Source organism: Nothoprocta perdicaria, unplaced genomic scaffold (assembly GCF_003342845.1).
Source record: "Nothoprocta perdicaria isolate Ctin4 unplaced genomic scaffold, notPer1 scaffold_251, whole genome shotgun sequence".
Classification (NCBI taxonomy): domain Eukaryota; kingdom Metazoa; phylum Chordata; class Aves; order Tinamiformes; family Tinamidae; genus Nothoprocta; species Nothoprocta perdicaria.
The window spans coordinates 885,365-902,900 of NW_020455479.1; the positions used below are offsets into that span (position 1 = coordinate 885,365).

At 48.8% G+C, this 17,536-nt stretch overlaps 1 protein-coding gene across 1 annotated transcript; it reads right to left on the reverse strand.

Moving 5' to 3' along the window:
• Positions 1-323: 323 nt before the first annotated feature.
• On the reverse strand, positions 324-17,118 carry FADS2 (fatty acid desaturase 2). Its single transcript, XM_026040203.1, has 12 exons — positions 16,880-17,118; positions 12,365-12,475; positions 10,854-11,051; positions 10,405-10,506; positions 9,496-9,621; positions 7,292-7,352; positions 6,795-6,871; positions 6,495-6,592; positions 4,579-4,675; positions 3,245-3,324; positions 2,332-2,457; positions 324-630 (listed from the first exon to the last, which is right to left on the reverse strand). The coding sequence occupies exons 1-12, from the start codon at positions 17,096-17,098 to the stop codon at positions 579-581; spliced, it is 1,347 nt and encodes a 448-aa protein (XP_025895988.1). The 5' UTR covers positions 17,099-17,118; the 3' UTR covers positions 324-578.
• Positions 17,119-17,536: the final 418 nt, after the last annotated feature.

Below are 17,536 nucleotides of genomic sequence, written 5' to 3' on the forward strand. Positions count from 1 at the left end.
CCAGCCGCATTCCCGCGGTGACGGTGCTGGGGACTGCTGTCATCTTGCTTACTAATAAAAAGAGGTTGCTCTAAGCTCTCTTGCACAAAGCGGGGCAGGAGAAAAGAGGCGTGAACTGGCTTGGGTGTCCTTGGACTGCAAATGCTGCTCACCTGGAGAGGTTTTCTGAAGCCTTACAAATAAGGTCTGTGACTTGAGGGCTTGTGTGTTTTAGGCAGAGCTGGAATTACTATTACTATTACTATTGGTTTTTTTTTTTTCGGTGGAGAGAAGGAGGTTTCCCACATTTTATACACTCCTTCTCTCCGTCCTCTCCCACCCTATTTTTTTTTTTGTGCAATCAGGATGTTATGTTTCATTGTCTGAAGGGGAACCAAAAATGCAATTTTTTCCTCAATCTGTCTGGATTAAATGGGTTGTCTGAGCCCATCCCAGTAACAGTTCCTAAGACAGGGACCTCCCCTCAAATGGTGCACATGGATACAGACCAAGTTCTGATAGGAAAAGACACGCACGTGATTACCCCTTCCCACCCCCATCCCTCCCTGGCACTCACTGCTCCCCATTAAGATGCAAAATCACTTATGGAGATAAGCATCCAGCCAGAGGTCTCCGGATTTCTTGAGGGACCTGYGGAAAGAAAAGGGAGAGAAACGTGCTTGACCCACGGATCTTGCCTCTGCCCTTCCCTTCCTGTGAAGGAAGAGCCCATCGCTGAACATGGGTATGAATCCTTGGGACACCAGTGCCTTTTCCCAGGGATAGGCAGCTAGAGCAAGAGCAGGGAACTCTTTTCCTCTTCAGGCTCACAAAGGTGACCGCTTTTGGGCTCGGAGCAAGGTTTTTGGCTGATGTCCCTTGTGTCACCTGTGGTCCCAATGGCCTTGTGGTGACCTTGTGCCTTTCCTCCCCTGGAGTTAGCAGCAGCGTCAGTGAGCAGAACAGTCCGGGCTCGTCCAAGCTGCACCTATGAAGGAGTTTCTCCACGTTTCCCTGGGAATTTTTATGGAGGATTCCTATCTGCATCAACTCTGCAAATGTGTGACAGAGTTAAACTGTCATGGGTCAAAAGTCCTGTTGACAGCCAGGGTGCTGGAGGGGCTGTGTTTGGTCTGGGGGCCCTCTTAATTGGGACAAGACAGGGGGGATGGCAGGGATCATGCTTTCAAGGCTCTCCTGGTGTCCAAATGCTCATTTTGCACCATCTTCTCCACGGAAGGCCCTTCTGACTACACCAGAGCAAGCTTGGGTTGAAGCTGTCTAGTTTTGACCGTGTGAATGCACAAAGGGTTTCATGGTGTTGGSTAAGTCCTCCCCCTGCTCTCTGTGTATGAGCTACCTAGAAACATTGCTTGCTATGGTCTACTGGAGGTGATCCTGCTACCAGGTGGGCAAGTAATTGCTGGATGGAGCTGGGTTTTGGAGAACTTGTATAATGCCATGGTTACTGTCTCGTAGGACATGAAGCATCAGCCCCTTGGGCCTCAATATTGTATGTGGTTTCCTGTGCTCACCGGGCTGGGAGAAGCAAAGGAAGGTTTGGGCCAATTTTCAGCCTTTCCCCATGTAGGGGAGGCTGCCCTGCTTTCAGCTGTGTTTGCTTGGGAGGACATCTGGAGGCAGATCATATTGGTGGTGATCCCTGGGGTGGAGGCTGCTTTCTCTGTTTTCTGTTATGCAAACAGACCTTTTTTTGGAATAACTGAGACAGAATAATTAACAATGAATCTGTCTGATAAGGATTATTAAGTCTGGTGCTGAGCTGTGCCTATGAGGAACAGCCTTTTGCTTCTAGGATGGCTCGAACAGGCAACAGCAAGAGCTGTGATCTAACCCGTCCCCCTTCAACTCATCCCAGTTTGCTGTCCAAAGATTTGCTGCCAGCTGCCTAAGGCAGGAATGAGCATTTTGAAAAGGACATTGTAAAAAACCTTCCTTTTGGGAAGCTTCACTGTGACCTCATTGCACAAATCTCTCCAGCATCTTGGACCGAGGAGCTCTAGGTTTCAGAAGCTGCTCTGGTGGACAGCTATGCTCTTCCTTGCCCCACGACGCAGGGAGGCAGTTTCCCCTATGCTGTCAGCTGGTGTTGCCTGCTAGGCCAGCAGAGCTGCATCATTTCTGATGAGAGTCAACATTTCTGCAGATGTTCCTTGGACTGTGATATGAAGGAYGTTACCCTAGTTGACCCTGGATTACAAAATACCCACACGCTACTTCTCAAGGTCTATAGTGTCCTGAATTCTACTGCTGTTTTTCTGATCTAGAAAAGATGGGGGTGTTCCCCTAAGAATGAACTGTGGGGCATAAAGGGTATTAAAAAGCCCTTACCCAACGATGTCTACGAATGCTTTTCCAAGAGGCTTCTCTTCATACTGGACTCCATACTTAGCACATAACGATTTCACCAAAGGTTTAATCTTCCAGAAATTGTGTCGTGGCATCGTTGGGAACAAGCTTAAATGGAAAGAAAACAAGCCTGAGCAGTCTAGAGCTGAACCTCAGGGATGGGCACCTCCTTCTGCCTTCCCAAGTGGGATTTGAGGGAAACAGGAGTGGGGCAATGGCCTCTATCTGCTGAGGTCACTGCCTATTTCCCTTGAGCAATAACTAATGTCTCCTGTCAAATGGTCCTGTTGGTGACTCCCCTTTTGGAAGCTCATGGAAGAGAGAAGCATATAAAGAATCTGGTATCACCTTTCCTTGTGCTGTTCAAAGAGGTTTAACTTCTCTCCAGAGTGAGTGATTAACCATAAATGCCTTCTSTTTTACATTTGGTATTGCCGCTGGTTCATGTGGTTCTGTTTTTCAGTATCTTTSCCAAAACTTGGTACCCAGCAAAGTACACGGTCCCATATGGCTGCCCCAAGGCTATACCATGCTGAAAGTTCAGTCAGGGAAGGGAGATTTCTGAAGTGGACACTAAGGTTCAAGTAGGAATGCAGGAATGTGAGCCCATGGTCATTTAATCGATAGTTTCCTACCACTGATACCTAGCTAAAATCTGGAATTAAAAATGACAGTGAGAGCTGAAGCATTTGGTAGCAAGAGGGAAAACACGCCATGCTTAGTGGTAGAAGGAGATGACCCAAAATAGCTTGGGATTTTCTTTCCTCGATATTCAGTAGTCTTCCAAAGACTCTCTCTCCCATCCCATGCCCATGTGCCTTTAGGAGTCTTCCCCTTGCCTCAAGTCCCAGGTTGTGGCAAGCTGCTAGTGGCCAGGTGCTGGGCCCATACTCACTGGTGCTCAATTTGGAAGTTCAGGTGCCCGGTGAACCAGTCATTGAAGAAGGACTGCTCAATATTGCAAGTGGCTGCGAGCTGTAAAGGCAAGAAAGCGGCTGTGATCAGGAGCACGTGCTCGCCCTGAGACCAGCACTAAACTTGTCTCTCCTGGGCCAGGGAGCTGTCATCTTGCCACTTGCTGCTGGAGGTTTCAACAGTGGTGAGGGCTACCTCTCCCCATCCTGCTTAGGTATTGCCCTGTGTGCTTGAGTTAAATGCAAGATCTTCATGCCATGGAAATATTTTCTTAACCACTCTGGCTATTCACAACTGTAAGAAGTAGGCAGAGTTTCTTAAAATCCTCTTATATTCTTACCTGGCTAAGCTGTGAATCCTACGTGGTGACCACAATAGATATACCCTCCTCACCCCCACAAGATGCAGCATAAAACCAGAGCAGGGTTAAGGAGACTTCACTCGCCCTTCAACTCTTTCACATACATAGGTCTTATTTCTCTCTCTTTAAATCACCCTCTGCGTCTGTCTACAAATTCCAGTTGCAAAAAGGGCACAAGCAAATGCCTAAGTTAATCATATGAGTGCTCTCATGACTCTGATGAGCCTATTCTTGAAGGTGCTCGAGCAAAGCACGGCACAATAGGAGAGAAATTAACAGTTGGACTTTGTAAGCTCGGTTCAAGGCCCCATTAATAACTACCATCCCTAAATAAGGTGATTAATGCATGAGGTCGTTTATTCTTTCAGCTCAGTTTTACCAAATTCGTAGGGCYAGTGGCAAAGTCACTCTCCGTACCCTCTAGGTCTGAACAGGACTTGGAGTACTTCAAATAAGAGGCACCATTTCAGCAGAATGGATGTGCTTGGCATTAAATAGAGGTTGTAAGCAGATGGCTTTCACTTCAGACCTTATTCCCACGAAGTTTAGAAATATACTGAGGTCTCTTTTCAACGGGGCTAAATGTGTTTTCAGCATAGGGAAAGCACTGAGATTTACATAAGGATTAAGTTACCACGCTGAATCACGTTGAGGGTCTCCTATTTCTCCATGTGCTTACAGCAACATACATCACGTAAGGAATTCCAACCACACTTCTTTACTCTGAAGGAGTAAATTACACCATTGGTTGTCCTATTTCGTCRAAGATGTTTGGACTTCCATGACTTGAATCTGCATGACTCGCTCTAGGGAGAACATGCTGATGGCAGAGACATTTCTACTTGTGCAGTGTCTTGGGAGGTGGCTAAAGGCAGCGATATTGCAACCACTCTTTGAATATGTTTCTGATCCATTTTGGGGTGAGTGCAGATATCCGTCTCCTTCCCAGTTACCTGAGAACTCAGCCAATCCCTGTGCTTCTCGCTATCGATTTCCATTGGGATGTGGTTCATCTGGGTGACCCACACAAACCAGTGACTCTCCAGGAACCTTCAAGGACAGAGAAGAAAACATGACGTTTTTATATTGCAGACCAGGATGCAAGGTCAAGAAAATGGGATTTACAGGGACCAGCAGGAGGCCTGGCATGCGGGGAAAGTATTTCTCCCAGATACAGAACTAAAGAAGTGTCCTTCTATAGAAAGTGGAGAGAATCGTTTCTGCTTTTCTCTTCCTCTTTTTGTAGCTTCGGGACTGGTGCCACTGCTGCTCACTATAACAAGGATGTCCTACTGGCCTAACCGTCTGCTTAATTTCTCTTCCTCAGAAGCAGAGCACTACTTCCCCTTCCCCTAAATAAAGATGATCCGGTCACTTGAGAAAATTAAGTCCTCATTTAGAACTGCTCAGTAGAACTGCTTTTATCCTGCCAGTTACTTGCTGGGTACACATTCAATTTTAAAATCCAGCATTCCCAACACTCGTAGAGTAGTCTATAGAAATGCACTCTATTTTTTGCCCAGAGTCATTGCTCTGTGTTGGGGTTGGGGTGCAGGTTAGCAAGACGAATGTCTACATGCCAACCCCCAGCATAGGCAACGCTGTCCTTGATGTAGTCTTTGGGCTTGTTCTCTGAAAGGGCAGATCTCAATCTCTGCTTTCATCAGCAGTAAATCTCACACAACCATGGAAAGGCGTGAGCTAAGTGGAGCGAGGTTTCGGGGTTGTTTTGAAGTCCACATGTGGTTTGGATGGGTGTTTATTCTGCTTGGCATTGTAATCTATCTGCTAGGGGATGAATGAGTCCTGTTATGTGATGCACCTAGTAATTATTCATGTCTGGCATCAAAACAAAATGCAAGTGCTTTTTTTCTGGCTTTATACCTTTTGCATTTTGATGAAAATTGTGTTTTAATCAAACATCAGGCTTTCTCCGAGCCATGGGAGGGCTGCTCCMAATGTTGCATTGCTTTATAGCGCTCCCAGAGCTCTTTCCTTACTGTCGGATTTATAAGGAAACTACTGCTAATAGGGAAGAGTCTCCCGATGAAGCATGAGAAACTGCAAACAGTTTTACAAGAGGAATGCTTTGTTTCTTGCATTTTTAGCTTAATCAAAATATGAAAGTGGTAGAGTAACAGGATGTTTGTTATTTGCTTTTTGGTTTGTTTTCACACCAAAGAGGCTGGCTAGACGCTTATACAAGCCAATGCCTTTTGAAATTTTTTTTTTTTCTTTTTTCCCCTTAAAACCAAAGTCTTTTGCAATTGGGAAAACTTAAATCAAGAACAGAGATATTAAGTTGTGTAGAAGGGAAACTTTCAATTTTGTGAATGTTTTTGCACAATGATCTACTCATAGCTCATGTTTTCAGGTCTCTAACTGAACTCCCCATGCATCAGTCAAAAAGCACTAAGCAGAAAAACGTTTCTGCACTGGGAGCAACACACTGTGAGGCCAGGTAATCACCAAGGGTTACAAAAGCAGTCAAAATGTAGATGTATTAAGAAATATTTCTCCATATATTTAAGGAGGGCTGAAACGTTGCTTTGGAGGAAGAATGTTTGGAGGAAATATGTGTGTCGGGATTGAGCAGCATGTGGGAACACGCAATGAGGGAAGAAATGGGAATGCTGCCTGAGCCATCAGCAGGACTGAGGCATATTCCAAGCAACAGACCCAGTTCTCCTGGGAGAAATAAAGTTGGGTGATGGGAGGCGAGCAAAGGAGTGAAAATCCWCAGAGTAACACAGAATGGGGAAGATGAGGACCTAGAGAAGGAGAGCCCATGGGACACAATATAGTCGAGAGCCCGCTCTTCTGATGTAGGAGTGGAGGAAGAGCAGAAGGGAGGCCCTTTATCTCCTACCTGACAAAAGTGAGGAGACACAGGGATCCCAGAACGCCATAGAATGGGATGTACGTGATGAAGTAGCGCATGTAGTAACTAGCAGCCCAGGCCAGGTCCTAGGAGAAGACAGAAGGCATTAGGCATTGCTTTGCCCTATCCCACTTCACATGGTCTTGCTGGTATTTTGGGATAATTAGCACAGCAAAGCATGCCCTGTCCATCCTCCCTCTGGCATCTCCTCTCATGCCCTTCTTGCTCAGGTGTGACACCTGAGGAGTCAACAGGGCCCCACGAGAACAGGGAGGACATTTCACTCACCGCCCAGAACCTGTGCCTGATCATGGTCGAGATGATTTGGATTTGGAAATACACGGGGATGAGCAGAGGTGGGAAGACTGCAAAGCAAACGGAAATGTTTCAGCCATCTGAGGAAGTGCAAAGATATGTTGACGTGCGAGCGAGCCAGTGGTTTGGGAACTGGTGTTCATCTTCTTTAGCTATCACAAAGCATCAAGTGGTGACACGCAATGCTTCTATGGAGCCCCTTGCAAGCTGAGACTAGTTCCCAGTCTCAGCTCCTTGCCTTGCTTCATGTGGCTGTGGTGGCACGATAAGGATACTTGGGTATCAGTGAAGATCTGCACTGACTATGGGACTGGTACGAGTAATCCATGAAGGAGACTGCGAGCCTTGGGAATGAGGGATGAGCAGAGATGTAAGGATCTGCTCTGCTAATGCAGCAGGGTCTGGCAAGTAAAGAGCCTTCATCTSTCCTCACCATAGGGAAAAACGAAGAGTGTGGTGTGGATACTCACTGAGGAAGAAGTACTCGTGCTGATGGTTGTACGGCAGGTACTTCAGCTTCTTCTTGCCATACTGCAGGACACAGATGAGAAAGTTCAGTCTTGSATCACAGCACCCACAGGTAAGAGGGTATTCTCTGCAATACTTCTTTATTTATTAACTCTCTTTAGCTTGGACTGGGGAGTTTTGACCTAATTCCCACACCAATAAAGATAAAAAGTATTTGGTGTGGTTAAATATCATCAGGAATTAACTTGTACACAGTTATCTAACTCTTCTTTTGCCTCCAGCATTAATTCTAGTGTTGTGAGAGCATTTCCAAACATGTAGGCTGATCCTGGATAGAGATTAGGGCTGTACTGCATTGCAAACATTTTTATATCCGTATATTTTATATCCTGCTTTCCCAATAAGGGAATACTTTGCTGCCTAGATATAAATTCCTATTTAACACGTTCTGGCTTGATACACAGATTTTTTTTTTCTTTTTTTTTTTTTTTTTGATTGATAGCCTGATAGAATTTCTGTGCATTTCTCTACCTTCTGCTATTTCTGTGTCTGTGATAAGAGTCGCTGTTATCTCCATCGTCACCTTTACAAATGTTTGGCACAAAGAGGTCGGACCATTACTCAGGTCCAACCTGTGTCTTGAGTCATTACACAGGATGCCCGTCGCAGAGCAGGACATTGAACCTCAGTTAGTTTCCAAGCAAACGTCCTGACCACTATTTCATTTTGCCTTATGCAGCCACCAGCACTATGAACTCCTACCGCCAGCCAGGTYTTGTAAATCCTGTTCTGCTCAGAATGGGAAAGCTAAGGCGGCCCTTTGCTGTTACAACGGGAAACCACATGGACATAATTAATCTATAAATCTATGTCACCAAGARCTACTTTGTACTGAGCCCTACATTGCTGTGGTCCACCTGCAGACACGTATGGAAACAGAGATGCTTCTCCAAAGACAAAGTCAGACCTTTGGCTGGTGCTTCTTGCAGGTGCCCATTTCTCTTCAGTGAAAAGAGGGAGCTGAGAGCATCAGGGCTCCTTAGTTCAAAAGCAAAGACTGGGCAGAAATGTCTTTTGAACACAGGAGTGTTCACACAAGAAGCTCACGTGGAGAATCCAGACTGATGAGAGCTCAGGCGTCAGCTGCACCGAGTGTGTCAGCTGCACCAAGTGGAACTAAGAGCTCGTAGCACCATGCTCAATCACAGCAGATTACTGGCAGATTATAGAAGTAAAGATAGACCAGCAGCAAGAGTGGCAGGAGTACAAGTAAGTGACAGTAAGTCTGCCTAGTGAACACTGGCATAAAGGAATTTAAATTTCCCGTGTAGCTCACAGTGAGCCACTGTAACCATCGCGTTACATGTCACCAAGGGGAGTTCTGGTTAGATAGTGGAAGGAGCTTCCTGGTGATTTTTGGAGGGCTCAATTCACGCTGCAGTGAGATTTCAGGGAAGGCGAGAGGTGAAAGAATATTAAGACACACTGATGATCCATTTTTCCTTGTTGCCATGCRTGCCTGAAAAGCAGAGTTCTTCCTTCACTTGTAGAAGCCCAAGCTACTTTTAAGCCCAGTTATCAGGCACAGGACTTTCAAATGGCACACATTCAAGAGCATGATATTGATTTATATCTTCTGGACAGTGGCTTTTTAAACCATTTTTTAATATCACATACAACAGACCTCTCTGCCTCTTAAAAGTTTTGCATCTACAAGATGTTGCATGTATGTGTCCAGATACCAGGCCTCCAATATGTGTCTGGAGCTACTTTCTTCATAGTATAAAAGCTSGTCTCTAGGGTGGGTGCTGTAATCTACTGCAGCCCCACTGGCCCCACTCTTATCCCTAGAGTGACAGAGCAACACAACCATTTGTGGCTCTCCTGTACCAGCAAGAACCTTCCAAATACTTTACCCTTCCAACTCAGCTTTGTTGGCTGCTGCCTTCAGAAACACAGGAAGGAATTAATTTCCCCTATTGTCCTTGTGGGGACAATATGGGAATTGTAATGTATAGGAATAATGTAGGAATTAACATCCCCCTAATATAGGATAAAGAGGGCCAAATGCCTGACAGACAATATAGATGCAAGCCCAGGAAGACAAATGATACTTTTTCTTTTTTCTTTTTTTTTTTTTAAAGCACTGTGAGCAAAGTTGCCCTCTAGGGCCCCGCTCTGGCACTTTACACCCACCGTGCCTCACCTCAACAGGCTGCGAATCTCCGAGGACGAAGACATGCAGCATGTTCACGTCTGGGTCTTTCTTGAAGATGTTGGGCTTGGCATGGTGTTGGAAGTGGCGGTGGTTCCACCAGTTCGCCGAGGCACCCTGGGCACGTGCAAGAGCAAGGAGTTAAGCCACGGAAAAGCCCAGCTCCTCTAATGGTAAGATTACTTTGATTCTTACTTTTAAAATAGGAATAAAAYGTGGTTAAACTGCCAGTTACTATGAAGCTGCTGGTATGAGCCTACTAAACCCAGTAAAGCCAGGCTATTTTGCCCTGGCCAAATTGTCAGAATGGGCAAGAAAGATTTATCTTAGTGAATTATGTGTCTTCTCACAAGTGAAGCTGCTATTTGTGGTTGAATGGGCAGCTTATCTCTTTTTGCTACCTTACTAATTATTCCCACTGGTCTCCATTTACGATCTATGACTATAAAGAATGAGGCAAGACAAACAGGACTTGTAAGAATGGTCACAGATTCATCCCACCCCCTAGAAGTTCCTTCTGCTGGTGGACACTGCATGGACTTCACCCCGGGTAGAAGGTCTGAGGATATCTTGAGTGACCAGGATATAGCTGTATGGGGCACTTAAACCTCACTAAGCCTGGAGAGCAGGGTGTTGAAATAGAGTTTGTGCAACTTAATGAGCTCTAACCTCAGCTATGATAAGAGGTGGAGTTCCAGTGGAGCCTGTGGAGTTATTGTGACCTGCAACAGCTTTGGCCAGGCTCTCTTATCTCTTCTGCACACTGGGGAATGGGCCATAACTTCTCCCCGCGTTGGCTCRCTGTGGAATGGCTTAGATCTGTTGTCCCCTGCTTTGGTCCAGCCCAAGTGAGTGGATGCAGCTGCTTCTGCAGTGCCCCGGGGASAGAATGACCTTTACCTTCAGGTGCCCAATCACAAACTTGTGGAGTATGTGGTTCCACACAGACTTCTTAAAGACGGAAAGGTGTCCAAAGTCATGTTGCAGCCACCCGGCCTGCGCCTGGAAGGAAGGAAAATGAAGTCGTTAGAAAGCGGGTTGAAATCATAACTGAGTAAAAAAAAAAAGGAAATAAAGGTGGAAGGCAAGTTGTGTGACCGTGTGTGTGGGACAGAAAGAGAATCAATGGAAGTGTGAAGGGGAAGATCTCTGATTCAGTTGTGGCAACGGGTATGTGGAAGGAAAGGCCCAGGAGGTATGAATGAAGGTATGTGAAGGGCAGYGGTAGGGTGGGCTGGCCAGAAGGCACAGGACAGTGCAGATGTTTTGTGAATGAAGCTGACACGGAAGTTCAGCATGCACTATCTCCTTCAAGGTGATCTGGGTGTCCTGTGCCTACTATTGCTCACCTGGGAAGTCGTAAGGATGCAGGCAAGGATGAGAGTTGCGATCCAGCCAGTACCCAAGTATGAGACTGTTAACCAAGCCAAAGCTTCCATTGCAAGGATATGGCCAAGGTAAAGGGAGAAGAACCAAGGACTTGCTCTGAATAAGTTCATATCCTCCGCTGTCTTCCTCAAGGTCCGGAAATCTTCCACCAGCCGGGACTGCAAAATAGATTTACAAGATCCAGCACGAATCTTTTAGCAGGTCTGAATGTGCTTTGGGAAGCCTAAATTTCCGTACTAAGGACCTGTTTCCTGCAGTCACTGGCCTCTCCCATAAGTAAGGACCTTTGTACTCCTACCATACTCATGTTCTTCATCCATTTCACTATGAATCAGCTCAGGCCTGGCTGGTTGGAGCCCATCTCCTGACCTTCTGCCCCCTGAGGTAGGTGGGTAATTCAAGCCTGAATCTGGCACATTGGCATTGCTACATTGCTGGGTTGGGAGCTGCATCAGCTGCTCACGCTGGCCTCCATGAGCTTTAGGAGTGCTGAAGAGCCAGCTGGAGAAGGAGGGAATTCAATCCCATTACTTACGGATAATTTCTGAGCTTTCTGGTGATGGACACGGAATATCAGAACAGCCATGGTCTATTTAATATGTGGGTCAGCTCGCGTGCAATTGTACAAGGAGGGCACCCCGGGGTGAGAGCCGGTTACAGCTGTGGCTTCTATTGTGGGTGATACGGATACACCAGAGCCCCAGGCAGCCAAGAATGACCGAGCGAGATAGGGTTTCGGGGTAGGAGACAGCCCTGTGGTGCCCAGGGCCTGAATAATGGATGTCTGGGAGGGACATGGGGCTGCCCGTGAGGACACGGGAGCCGCCTCGCTGCTCTCTAAGCTGCTAAAACGAGACATCTGTTTTGCTGCAGCTTCCAAGCACCCCGGGGGGCTTCTGCCAAAGGGAGTTGTGGGGTAAACGGTGGAAGAGACCTGTCCTCTCCAGGCGGTGGGTGACTTCCCCTTGGAAGTCCTTCCAGCCTTCTCTTTCCCTCCCTCCCTCTCCTTCCCCCGACACGCAAGCAACGACACGTGTTTCAGAGCTTCTCCCGAGGGAAGGAAGAGGAGGAGGGACGCGAGCCACGAGGGCTGGCACGCGTTTCCCAGGGCACATCCCRCAGTCCGTGTTTCCCTTCCAGGTGGCGTCATTCCAGTCCAGCCGTCTGGAATGGGCTGCTGGAAATCAGATGTGATGACCACAGGCTGGGCTGCTGGTGGCTCTGCTGAAAGGAAAGGCTTGTACTGATGTGTCACCTCCCTCCCACGCACATTTTAATCTCCACSGCGATGTGCACGGCACTGAGCAGTTCTCTCCCTCTCTGGATCTGCCTGTGAGGAAATGGCCTTTATAATTTGTCCATTTTTTTTTTTTTTCACATAGGGTCTTTGGAGGACACTCTGAGACCAATCCCACCCCTCCAAAACAACAAAATCCTATTTATAAACCCCAGTTTAGAAACAAGTACTCACGTTCTTGTCTCGGTCCTCGCTGGGTTCCCCTGGAGCGAGCTCTCCAATGAGCAACGGCTTGAGAAACTTCCGCACCAAGGTGGGATTGATATGAAAGGCTTGGAATGCATCCTGGAATAGAAACACGAGTAACTGGGTGAAATTCAGGAGGTAGTTGCTTCCTACCCATCTCCATCCTGTCCATCTCCAGCACTTTTTCTCTGCAACAGCTTCTCATGTTATTCTGAACGCGTGATGCAGGACTCCTGTCTGTCTCGATGCTGCAGTTCAGCACTAKTAGGGGCTGCTAAAACTGCTTACCCAGCAGGATAAGCTGGTGAGATTTGGGGTACCCTCTAAACACATGGCGAAGAGGCACCTCAAGAAATTTCCTAAGCAACTAAATACCTAAATCCTGTTTATTCCTTTGGAAGGTAGACAGATAGGAGTTTGTACAAATCCCCCAGGAGGATATAAATACCCTTTGAAGGCTGCTGCCTGGAGGCAATCTGAGAGAGCAGATTGATTTTTGTTTTCGTATAATGTGTGCCTTGGTGTTCATCTCTAGTGCAGGCTAGGGAGGAATGGAGTATATTCACCCAGTGTTGCTGATAGCTGAGGAATTTTCACAGATGAAGATGGAGGGACCAAATGACAAAGAGAAATGGATGGAGGGAATGGTCTGTCTTTAGCTGTTCCCATAGAAGCTGGATGTCTCTAYTTCCATGTTCATAACATATTGTCTGGAGTGGTCATGAACTTGAAACTTGAAGCAGATGTGAGTGTGATAACAGGGAAATACTACTGGATGCACAGGCCAGTCCTAAGTCCTCAGTGCTACCCTAGCTGAGCAAAGACTCAGCTCATCTGGTGTTGATCTTTTTTTATTTTTTTTGCTATAAAATGAATAGCTGAATGCTATCTTGGCTCCTCTGTATACCAGATATTACATAGGTAATTCCATCTGCACGATTTTCCTTGCAAATACAAGTAGAAATGTCTCTAGAAAGTCTCAAAGAAGCAAGCAAAGACTTGGTTGTGCACCAGAACTTTAGGCAACTCTTACAAAGAGCTTGCTATCAAAGCCTACTGGGGCAAAGACCCCAACCTAAACAGCTCCTAAACCAAACAGCAGCTTTAATCGCTAGTCTGAAACACGSTAAATAGATTAGCAACTGTGAAGAGCTGCTGATTAGCAAGAAAGGCAATGAGGCTTCTTGTGGTTTCTACTGCTCTATGCAGTAGAGCAGCTTGTCCCTGTCACCCGCTCGTTAATCCCTTGGGAGACTGCTTCCCTCTGTGCCTGGACTACTGCAGGCGTTGCACTCTTGTCTCCCAAACACCTGATAAAAGACAGAGGTGGTTTGTTGGGTTTCGGCTGCAGAGTCCACTGAAATCACAACATTGTGAAATAAACCCCACCGTGAGCACATGTCCTTGCAGCTGGGAAAGCAGGAAATCCTGCTGGAATAACGTTTTTCTTCTGTGTGCTCGAGGCTGATAGTTTTTTCCCCACTGAAGTGCTGCGCCCTGCCTTGGTGTGCTTTGATCCCACGACCAAGGAGTTCACCATATCCCTGTGCTTAGTCCTCTTCCGTCTTCTTGTTGAAATCTTTGTATTATTCAATTTATGACAAAATAAAGGCAACTCTACTCTTGCCTATTGCTCTCAACAGGAAGAGCAGACTAGAAAGCACTCTTGTGTCCAGCTGGCCCTCCTGGGAGCTTTCTTCCAATAAAAGGCTAGTTCTTATGTTTAAAAAAAAAAAAAAAAAAAAAAAAAAAAAAAAAAAAAAAAAAAAAAAAAAGAAACAACGGGCTTGGTTCCAAAGTCCTGCAAAATCAATAGAAACTTTAATCTGACACCAGGACTTCAGATGGAGCTTAAGTTTTGCTGTGGGAGATGTATGGGAAGGGAGAAAAAGAAGGGAGCTGATCTGYCATGTAACTGGAGGTTAAGGAAATGGCATATGAGACGGTGGAGATGGAGCACAGGGAGGGAGAGGGGAAAAAGTAGCTACAGGTGCCACGGGGAAAGAAAGCCCTGTGGAATAATTTGGAGGCTTATGAAAGCCATAAAATGCCAGAGGCTATAAGGGAAGGAGTTTAAAAAAAACCCTGTCATTTCAATGCATGGGGAAAAAAATGAATGCCAGCAATGAAAACCAGGTGCACTTCTGCACTGCCCTGCRTGTTCCAGTCCCTCCCAGCTCAGGGTGGTCACTCTTTTTAATCCTCCTATTGGAGTGCCCAAACTTTCTTTACCTTCTGGCATTTGCTTTGCTGAATTTTCTGCCCATATCACCCTCTCTGGTGTTATCCTTGCAGTCCTAATGGATTAAAGACCCCAAAGGACCGACAAAGTAAGGCTGTGCGCAGGGGATGGATTTTATTAGCGCCTCCAGCACTAGTTCTGCCCTTGGTCCAAAGACAAGCAGGGCTTTGTGGATGTTTCACTGAAACTTTAGGTCTCACTGCTGGTCACCTTCCCTGGTATCGTTGGCAGAGGGTGAGAAAGGGAGAGAAAGAGGAAGGTAGATCAGAATGAGTGGRGAGGTATCTGCTGGTGCCTGCTGCAAGGTTGTGCCAACGTGGAGGGAATGTTTGAGGGGAAATTGGGAAGAGAGGAAAAGAAAGGGGCAGGGTGTTGACTCTATATTCCAAAATGTTGACTCCGTATTCAAAACTGACTCAAAAATATATATGAAAAAAAAGAGTTCTTGGAAACCTGGCTAGCCACCATGCTGTCTCAGTGATGGAGACACCTCTTTCTGATTCCTGTGGTGTTAAGTGAGGGAGAATTCAACTGCAGCTCTTGCCCATCAGTGGGTCAAAAGCTATGGTGGCAAAGGAGGAGCTTTCTAGCTAAGTACTTCTCATGCATCATGTATCTCCTCAACTAATAGGTCCTGAGCCCTGAGCACCTGCCTGATAGCTGCAATTGTCCGCAACGGAGGAGACGGAGAGAAAAAGGTGGGAGCTACACTCCCCTCGGATTTGAAGGATGGTCCCCATGAAAGGACAAGCTGCCGAGCTTCCCCCTGCACGTGGTCCAGCCTAGGAGCGGTGCTGATGACAGCGCCATGAGGGACGCGAGCCATCCGAGAACTAGGGATGTAAAACACGTTGAACTACGTTTTTTATCACTCCCCATACACTCTCCCAGCCGGGACATCTAGCAGCACTGAATGAATCTTGCCAGGCCTTGGCAGGGTTTAGCCTAGCCTTTCTAGCCCTGAATGAGACCGAGACACTTATTTTTCGGGCAGTAAAATGTTATTTGCCGCAGGGGAGCTGGCAAACGGACATCAATTCCCTTTCAGGTCAGCGAGGGACGGGCAATCTCGGAGCGCTCGCAGGCTGTGCCGCCGTGGTGTGTGCTGTGTTTCCATCCCCCTTGCAAAGACGGGAGGCAAATGTAGCACCGAAACACATTTCCATTGCCAGGGTAGGTTTCGGAGTTAAACGCTGGGGGACGGGAGCACTAACAACCCCTCTGGTTTCTGCTTCAACCAGCTGGTTTCAACAGGCTGGTGAAAGGAAAACTCAGCCCGTTCCTTTCTTTCGGGTGGGAAAAGCCGCTCCCTGGGAAGGGGGCAGGAACCTGGGAATTCATCGCAGCGCTTTAAGGAGAATGGAGGGGGGTGACCACAGAGCTGGTGACTGCAAGCAAATGCACAGGGGAAGAAGCGTCAGCAATGCTTGCTCCGGAGCCCTGCACGCTGCCGAGCCCTGCACGCTCCTGCTTCCCTTGGGGCTCCGGCAGTGCTGGAGAGCTCGGCAGCGGCTCCGCTTTCATCACCCGCCCTGGGGTGCCCTGCACCTTCCCTCTGGATGCACCTCTGCAGGAGGCGGCTTTGCGGGAAACCGCAGCCGCAAACAGCAGCCTCAGGGGTGCGTTGTGCCTCCTGCGAGCGTCTGGAGCGTCTGTCCTCCCGCTCTGCCTCCCCTCCGGGCTGTGGAAACACAAGCGGTGGCTGCAGCCACCAACTGCAGGAGCAGCAGCAAACGGCTCTGCTTTTTTTTTTTTGAGTTTTCATTAGAAACCTGTAGCAAAATCTCCAGGGAGTTCCCTCGTGGGAAAACCAAAATGCTGAAAAGCTGCTTGTTTCAACCCTCCCTCTTTACAGAAGCAACTTGGAAACGGGCTCCCGCTTAACCCTTCCTTGCAGGGCAGAAAGCGGCCGCCGGAGCGAGGCTGAGCGGGGCGGCTCGGAGCAGGGAAAGCAGCGCCCCGGGCCCTGCATCACCTTGGGACAAAGGCAGCGAGCTGGTTTGAGCGGAGCCAAGGCCACCTCTGCCACCCGCATCCACGCAGCCGACCGCCAAGCACAGGCACCTGGATGCTGCAGCGGCGAAAGGGACGGGCGGGTGGGATGAGCGGGAGATGGTGGCGAAGGGATGAGCAGGTGGGATACAGGGAGATGAGGAAGGTCTGGCCGGCTCCTTTGGGGTCACTGGGGAGGGAAGGAGGCAGCGGCCGGCGTGCAGCCCGGTACCGTGGCATCCCRGCCGGGCCCGCGCGCGGCCGCTTACCGTGGCATCCTCGCCGGCGCAGTGGCTGAGGACACGCTGGCCGCCGGGGTGCCGGCTCGCCCACTGCGTGATGTTGTACACCTTGCGCTCGATGACCAGCCACTTGTCCGTGCGCGCCGTGTGCTTCTGGATCTCCTCCCAGGTGTAGAAGCGCCGCGGCGGCGCTGGCGGCACCTCGCGCTCCGCCGCCTCCTCGCCCTTCTCGCCCCCTTTCCCCATGGGCTCGGTGGCCGCTTTAGCCTCGTCGCCTGCAACGGGGAGCCGGGCAGCCCCTCAGGGACGCAAGGGGACACGCGCTCTGCTGGGCCGCCTCAGCAGCACCCCCGCGGCCGCCCCTCCGCCGGGCTCATGCCCCGCGTTCCCTTTGTCTCCCGCGGCTCCGCAGTGCCCCCGCGGCCGCTCTCCCCCCGCACTGGCGGGCGCTCCCCGCGCGCGCCGCCCGCCCCRGCCCCAGGCTCGGCCCCTTCCTCCCCCCGCCGCGCTCCCGCATCCTCCTCCCGCCGTTGCCACGGCGATCAGCAGAGCCCCGGCGCCAATCGCGGCGCCGCCGCCGCCCGCCCGCCCGCTCCCATTGGCCCCGCGCGATCTGCCGAAGGGAGAAGCCGGCGGCGCTCCAGGCGCGGGCCGCGAACCCGCGGCCGCCGCCGCTGCTGCAGC

Coding starts and splice junctions, on each gene's coding strand:
- FADS2 (XM_026040203.1), bottom strand. CDS start 17,098: ATGGGGAAAGGGGGCGAGAAGGGCGAGGAGGCGGCGGAGCGCGAGGTG. Junction 7,353..9,495: donor GAGATTCGCAGCCTGTTGAG/GTGAGGCACGGT, acceptor TGTGTCCTGCAG/TATGGCAAGAAGAAGCTGAA. Junction 4,676..6,494: donor TGTCTCCTCACTTTTGTCAG/GTAGGAGATAAA, acceptor CTGTCCTTGAAG/GTTCCTGGAGAGTCACTGGT.